This window comes from Nestor notabilis, unplaced genomic scaffold, assembly GCF_000696875.1.
Source record: "Nestor notabilis isolate BGI_N333 unplaced genomic scaffold, ASM69687v1 scaffold15177, whole genome shotgun sequence".
NCBI classification, from domain to species: Eukaryota; Metazoa; Chordata; class Aves; order Psittaciformes; family Psittacidae; genus Nestor; species Nestor notabilis.
In genome coordinates this window covers 312-7,917 of record NW_009937115.1, presented here as the reverse complement: position 1 = coordinate 7,917, position 7,606 = coordinate 312, and the positions used below count along the sequence as shown (strand labels likewise).

The window sequence follows — 7,606 nt, the reverse complement described above, 5'->3', positions numbered from 1 at the left end:
CTTCTCGCCGCTCTCGGCCGGCAGCTTGAGGTTCTCCAGCTCGCTAAGCGAGCGCTGCAGGGCCGCCCCGTGCTTGGCGATCAGGTCATTGCAAGTGCTCAGGTCCTCCAGCTTACTCGAGAGGGTTTTCAACGTGCCGTGCAGCTCGCTCTTGTCTGACTGCGAGGCAGGCTCCTCATCACCCGAGTCATCTGCAAAGGGAGGGATGGAGGAGAATCAGTTTCCATGGTTACCCCCGGACGTGGCGCGGGCAGGGGACCTCCTGCCTCCCCCCCGGGCGCAGGCAGCTCTGCCAGGGATGGGGTTGTGGCCACCATGTCTCCCAGGAGCAGAGCATGGAGTGTTGGAGCAATGCAGGAGTCACCCGGAGCCCCAGGGAGGTACCAAAGGGACTTGGTTGAGGGCTGAGTGATAGGGTGGCACGGCCAGGGTAGCCCAGTGCAGTGTGAACCTCCTGAGGGCTCTGCACACTCTGCTTTGGGCAGGATGAACTATGTCACCCAAGGGAAAGGTCAAAAAGGCACAGGGGAGGATAACCCAAAACCATAATTACATCTTCAGAGGGCAGAAAGCCCATGACTGAAAGCTCAGGTTCAGCACAAATGGTTATTGCAGCAACTCCAGATCACTGGGGTGACTTAAAACCAGAAAACCAATCTAAAATCAAGCAGTGAGTATAATGCAGCATCTCTTCAGGTTGTCCCACCACAACCCAGGAGGTGAGGGGCTGCGAGAGGAGGCACTGCCCAAAGCAAATAGAAAAAGCCAGAGCAGAGCAGGTCCGGCACTGCGTCTGCACCACATCCTTGTATCCAAACTCAAGCCAAGGTTTCTCCAGGTGCACCCAAAACCCACTAAGGCAGCAGAGCATGGAGCAGCCACTTCATCTCCCCTCCCTCCATCAGATATTTCTGGATTAAAAAGAGGTGGTGACCAGCAACACTGGTTCAAAACTTGTTCAGCTGGAGAAGAGAAGGCTCCTGAAGGGGACACCTTAGAGCAACTCCAGTGCCTAAAGGGGCTCCAGGAAACCTGGAGAGAGGCTTTGGACAAGAGATGGAGGAACAGGACAAGGGCAATGGCTTGAACCTGCCAGAGGGAAGACTGAGATGAGCTCTGAGGCAGAAGCTCTTCCCTGTGAGGGTGCTGAGGCGCTGGCACAGGGTGCCCAGAGAAGCTGTGGCTGCCCCATCCCTGGCAGTGTTCAAGGCCAGCGTGGACCCAGGGGCTGGGAGCAACCTGCTCTAGTGGAAGGTGTCCCTGCCCGTGGCAGGGGGATGGAACTGGAGGAGCTTTAAGCTCCTTCCAACACAAACCCCACTGGGATCTGTGATCCTATGGCTGGGGGACGTGGCGGGATGAGGATCTCCTCCAAGTCAACTGGGCTGAGACACCCCAATGCTATAAATCATGGATCTGGGGATGCCTCAGTTACAACGGGGGGGCAGCACATCCCCTTTCTGAGCTGCCAGGGGAGAAGAAAAGCCTGTAATTCACTGACAGGGGCTTGGGGTTTACCCATGGCTCGTTTATAAGATCTTTCAAAATGCTGTAGATCCTGTGAGTGATGTTCAGCGATCACTTGTATCAACTGCACTGCTCGTGGGCCAGCTAAGGACAATGAGAGAAAGAGCTGCCTTCATCTGACAGCACCAAGGCTGTTCCCAAGGCAAGAGCCAGAGCAACCTGGAAAACAGCAAAGGACTCAGTGTCAAAGCAGCAGCAGAGCACACATGGTGCTGCACCAAGTCTCGTGGCTCTGAAGCCACCCAAAAAGGACATGATGGGACAGTGAAGGACATTGGAGAAGAATTCATAGCTCTGCTGGGAAACAAGGCATAAACCAACATGGAATCAGGGCAGCATCTCCCAACACAACCACTTGGTCCATCTGCAACCCAGCCCCGAGCATCCTCACACGAACCTCTGACAACCACGAGGAGCAGTGATTAAAGCCAGGAGATGAAGCAGCTTGGGGCCACTGAGGACAAAGGACTACCAGAGCCAGCATTCCCCATCCCCATGGAAGCTCCCTGAGAACTTCCCAGGGAAGGAGAGCAGCTGGGGAGGGCTGAGGTGCCATGGAGCCCATGGAACAGCCCCACTCTTAGGGATGGGACCAGCATTTTGGGAGCACACACAGTGCCAGGGAAGATTCCAGCTTAAGGTGGAAGAGACAGGCAGGGAAAGGGGAACAGGGACAGGCAGGATTTGAAGGGCTCCATCCCAGGAGGGTGCAGAGAGGTACCACGGTGATGGGCATGGGCTTACACCACAGCATTCTGTATGTGCCACGTGCATGAGATCCAGCAAGAAAATTTAAGCCACTTTTCCACCAGTAAGGAAATAACCAAAACCTCCCTGAGGCCCACTTTCTGTTCTAAACATCTCCAGTATTCCCACAGTGCCTTTCATTCCGGGACACACAAAGGCAGGCTGGTCCCTGGTAGCAGGTACACACCTCCTTGTGCACTAAGTATTGTCTTTGTACCTGTCCTGAGCTGGTGCATCAGGAGGATGGAGCAGAGTGTACCCTTCAGTGCTCGGATGCTCGCTGCGACAGGGACCCCATGCTGCTCTGAGCAGGTTTCCTGGAGCCCCTTTAGGCACTGGAGCTGCTCTAAGGTCTTCCCTTCAGGAGCCTTCTCTTCTCCAGCTGCCCCAGCCCAGCTCTCTCAGACTGCCTCCAGAGCAGAGCTGCTCCAGCCCTCACAGCAGCTCCGGGGCCTCCTCTGGCCTCACTCCAGCAGCTCCACGTCCCTCTTGTGCTGGGGGCCCAGGAAGATGGTCATACACTCTGCGCGTTGGCCCCGCGAGCTGAGCACCTTCCTCCCCACCTCACACTTCGTTTTGACTTCCAGGCAATGTGCTGTGCCTGTTGTTTGTAGGGCACTCCATGAGCAGTTACCATGGGAACAGCAGCCTCGCTGTAAGCCGGGAAGATTATTTTTGGAGCTGTGATGCTATTAATCCATGTAACACGGATGGGCAGCCACCATCCCTAAGCTTCCTCGGGCTTGTTCCTCTGCCTGGAGAGCATTGCAAGCCCTCAGTGCCCAGAGCAGCTCCTCACCAGGAGGCCATTAAGGCAGGAAGTCTCTCTACAGCCCATTGTCCAGCTCTAAAACTCCCCTCAGATAAGTGTTTCCCATCACTTGCAATTTCCCTGGAGCTGGTGGGAAAGCCACTGGCTGGAGGCATGACATGGGGACTTCCCTGCGCTGGAAATGCTCCCGGCTGCATCACAGCCCACAGGGAAGCCAGTGACAGGGAACCCACCAGAGGCACCTCCACGCTCCCACCCAGCCTGCTCACAGCCAGGTTGCTTCAGTGCTTCAGAGCCGGGAAGAGTCTTTCCAAGGGATAGACAGGAGCAGGAAAAGGACTGAAGGGCTCAGTGTTAGACCCAACATTCCAAAATTCCCAAACTGCATCCACAGGCCAGCTGCGACACCTCCAGCCCAAAGCACTACACAGCATGACACCAGTGAGTCCCTGCTTACCTCCCTCTCCAGGTCCTGCACAGATGCTCTCCTCTTCCTACATCCCGCAGCTTCCTTCTCCACCCTGTGAGTGCAAACTTTCCCAAGCACCCTCGCTTTCAGGAAAAGTCCTCGTTATTCCTACATCACCTTCTCCCCGAGCCTCCTGCAGCCCTGAGCCGCTCACCACCACTCACCCGAGCCTCTGGAGCCTCCCAAAGACAGGGCTGGCCCTGAGCAAGGAAATCTGCCTTGCTGCTCGCAGGTAAGGGAATGAGCAGAGGAGGGAGCTGGAAGTGTGGGATCGATGCTGCAGGAGCCAAGCCAAAAGACTGGCTCCTGCAGTGCCAGGAACCCACCGAGGAGATGGTAAAAGCCAAAAGCAGACTGTGCAATGCAAATGTCCCCTGCACCCAACCAGTGCCATGCACCTACTGGGAAAAGAGATGGTTGAGAGCTGTCCTCAGGTAAAACCAGAATGGAACAGAAGGAGCACTGAGGCCTTTAATCAAGGTCGTGGTTCCCCCATAACCATGGCACTGAGGACAGGGCATCTCAGCTGCTGCCTTTTACCTAGTCAGCAGCAAAAAGGCATCAAGAAGGCTCCAGGCAGACCTTAGAGCAGCTCCCAGTGCCTGCTCTACTGGAAGGTGAGCTGCTCCCAAAGCAGGAGAGCCCAGCCCCGCTGCTGCTGCACTCACAGATCCAGCAGACAGCATTAGGGGTCATTTTCAGGGCAGCAGCATGTGATTGCTGTCACAGACAATAAAGCTTCCTCCTAAAAAAACAGAGCTTTACCTTTCCCAAGTACCCCTCAGCCCTCACATCAGTGTTTATCACCACCTCTGGCCACTGGGAACACTTAGCACCTGTATTTCCTCCAGCACTTACAAAGGAGGATGCATTCGATGCCTACACATCTGTCACCTGGGTTTGGGGCTCTGATCAGCAGAGCCATGCCCCAGCCCCTGCTGATGACAGAGGCAGCGCCACGTGTCTGGACCAGGGATGTGACTCCAGCGGGCTGATCCAGGGGCAATGAACCTCTGCTGAAGTCCTGCCCCCTCCTTCCCTTGCTCAGGGGAAGGAGAAGGCTCCAGCCATAACGTCATCATCCCGCAGTGGATGGTGCCTGCGGAAAATCCACTGGGAGCACAGGGAAGGACTGCAGTGTCCGAGGATGCTCAGGGGGATGCTGTGTGACAAGACGTGCCTAGGAACAAGACAGAGGAGTTGCTTCCACAACCAGGAGCAAACCCTGCACAGCCTCATTGCACCCACCCCAAAACCATCACCTGGTTCAGCCACTTGAGGGGCACCACAGACTGTGCCATCCAGAGCCAGTGCCTGGGAACCACAGAATCCCAGCCTGGTTTGGGTTCAAGGGACCTTAAAGCTCCTCCAGTCCCAACCCCTGCCACGGGCAGGGACACCTTCCACTAGAGCAGGTTTTCCAAGGCCCTGTGTCCAACCTGGCCTTGAACACTGCCAGGGATGGAAAATCCATGGAAAAAAAAAAAATCCCCAAAGCCCTACAGGCCCTGGTCCAAAGCCCCTCTCCAGGTTTCTTGTAGCCCCTTTAGGTACTGGAATCACGGCACATCTGCTGGGTTTGGAGAGGATGAACAGAAACAGTGTGGGACAAGGACAGGATGGACAGGACACAACCCAACTGCAAAATACTCTAGGAAAACAGCAGTTTTGCACCCTCAACCTCCTTTTTCCCACCTCCATCCCTGTGCACCTTCTCCCACCCTTCCCCACATCTGTCCTGGAGTTTTGTATCTAAATACATGAAAAATTCCACACTTAGATGGTAAAAGCCTTTTCTCCTCCCAGAGCAGAGTGGAGAAGGTCCATGAGACCAGCAAGCATCAATCCAACCTCTGCTGTGGCAATCCCAGCCAACCCCCCGAGCCCTTGCTCCCCGCAGATGTTTCCACAAGCAAATACCACAGAAACCAATCCCACCTCCTTAAGAGATTCCCTGTTTATCCCAGCGTCAACCAGTGGCCCTGCTGATACCAGGGCAGGGATACAGAAATACCAGCCCTTCCTGCCTGGGATTATCCAGATCTCTTGGAAGCGCTGATCGTCCATCGTTGCTCAACGAGAGCAATTTCCACGTTGGCTCTAGAAGACACATCTGCTTTCATCCCTTTTAATAGCTATGAATATTAAATAGAAACGGGTATCTATATTTAATAGTCCAGCCTGGCTGCCAGAAGATAGATGGGTTTTGCAGCACCCCCAGCTGCAGGCACAAGAGGTTCTTTTGCGGTTACAAAGAATGAGGCTGGAAATGAATCACCAAAATAGCACAGCAAATAATCACCCATAAATCATTCCAAACTCGGGTGATCACTTCCCAGTTATCACCAGCCCTGCTGATGCAAATGGAAAGCTGTTCAAGCACACGGAGGCTTAAAAGCAGCAAATAGTGGGTGCCTGTGGCAGGCGGGGACTTCTCCTGAAGTCACATTCAGCGGAAGCTGATGATGGGTCAGGCTGAGGCAGGAGGACCCCAACCCAGCGATGGGGCTCCACAGAACAAATCCAGAGCAAACAATACGTGTCCCATTACAGCACAGGACCACGAGCTACCCTTGCTGTAAGGGTCTTGGAACCAGTGGAGCTACAGCAGGGATGAATTCTGACCCACCTTGTGTTGTCAGCTTCCTTTCCTAGGCAGTCTACTAGAACACCAGCCTGACTGGAAAGCAAATGTGTCAGGCCACGAATGCACATAAAGGACTTCTTTCTTGAAAAGCAAAGCAGTGGGAAAGCACAACTTATTTCTGTTACTACTGCAGCTATTGAATATCTTAAAAACTGATGATGGTACCAGTCAATGAGGCTCAGTAGCAAACGCTGCACTTCATCTGGACTGTGGTAATTCACTTCCAAGTGCACACACAGGATCTCCTGATCACCCAATCCCCTAAACAACTCCAGTAGCTGTTAGGTGAGGCTACAATGACATACAGGATGGTTGGGCATGCCAAAAGGCAGGGTTTAAACTCAAACTAGGATGGGAGACATGGTGGGGAGCAAACCAACCCAGCAGACAGGTTAGCAGGAAAGGAGCCAATGATCATGGAATCCCAGCCTAGCTTGGGTTGAAGGGACTTTATAGCCCCTCCAGTTCCAACCCCTACCACGGGCAGGGACACCTTCCACTAGAGCAGGGTGCTCCAAGAACCGGGGGCCAACCTGGCCTTGAACACTGCCAAGGATGGGGCAGCCACAGCTTCTCTGGGCACCCTGTGCCAGCGCCTCAGCACCCTCACAGGGAAGAGCTTCTGCCTCAGAGCTCATCTCAGTCTCCCCTCTGGCAGGTTAAAGCCACTCCCCTTGTCCTGTCCCTACAGTTCTACCACCACAGGCCCTCTCTGGATCCCTTGCAGCCCCCTTCAGACACTGGAGGTCTCCACGCAACTTCTCTTCTCCAGGTTGAACAGCCCCAGTGTTCTCAGCCTGTCTCCATACAGGAGCTGCTCCAGCCCCTGATCATCCTCGTGGCCTCCTCTGGACTTGCTCCAACAGCTCCATGTCCTTATGCTGGGGACACCAGAACTGCACAGAGAAGCAGCCTCTGAGTCCCCAGCCAGCACATTATCCACAGCAGACCTGCACAGAGACCCACACTGCCTTTGGCTTCAGGACCAGCTCCACCAGACCAATAGACACCAACCCCACAGACACAAGAATTGTCATAAACAATCAAGTTATTTGCTCCTGACTGACAGATGAACAAAAGCACATGAAGAAATGTACAACCTGTGGTATTTGCATCTGTCCATTAAGCCACTCAATCCTTTAGGATCCAGTAGTTACTATGGATGTGCACAGCTCCCCTGCACTGACATGCAGGAGATGATACAGTTTGGTGGCACCACAAGTGTGGGAAGAAGTCCCTGTGTCTGTGCATGGGCTGCAGGCAGGAGCAGCTTGCTCAGCCTGAAGCAAGGCAGGAGCATCAGCAATGGCACAACACTGAAATCTCATGGTATCTGGGAGGACATGAGCTGTCTTCAGAGCAGACATCCACAGTCACGACTGCCACGACCGTGGGGGGATGCTCTCTTCTTCCACAGACACCAGCAGCAGCACCTTGGCATGCA

The 7,606-nt window shown here is 54.3% G+C and overlaps 1 protein-coding gene across 1 annotated transcript in view; it reads right to left on the bottom strand.

The window, feature by feature from the left end:
- The window catches only part of OSBP2 (oxysterol binding protein 2), a gene marked incomplete at its 5' end in the record, with an annotated part of 27,448 nt that extends 27,257 nt beyond the window's left edge, over positions 1-191 (bottom strand). Inside the window, 1 exon segment of the mRNA XM_010018674.1 lies at positions 19-191. Within this exon segment, the coding sequence (XP_010016976.1) occupies positions 19-191 (173 nt within the window).
- Positions 192-7,606: the final 7,415 nt, after the last annotated feature.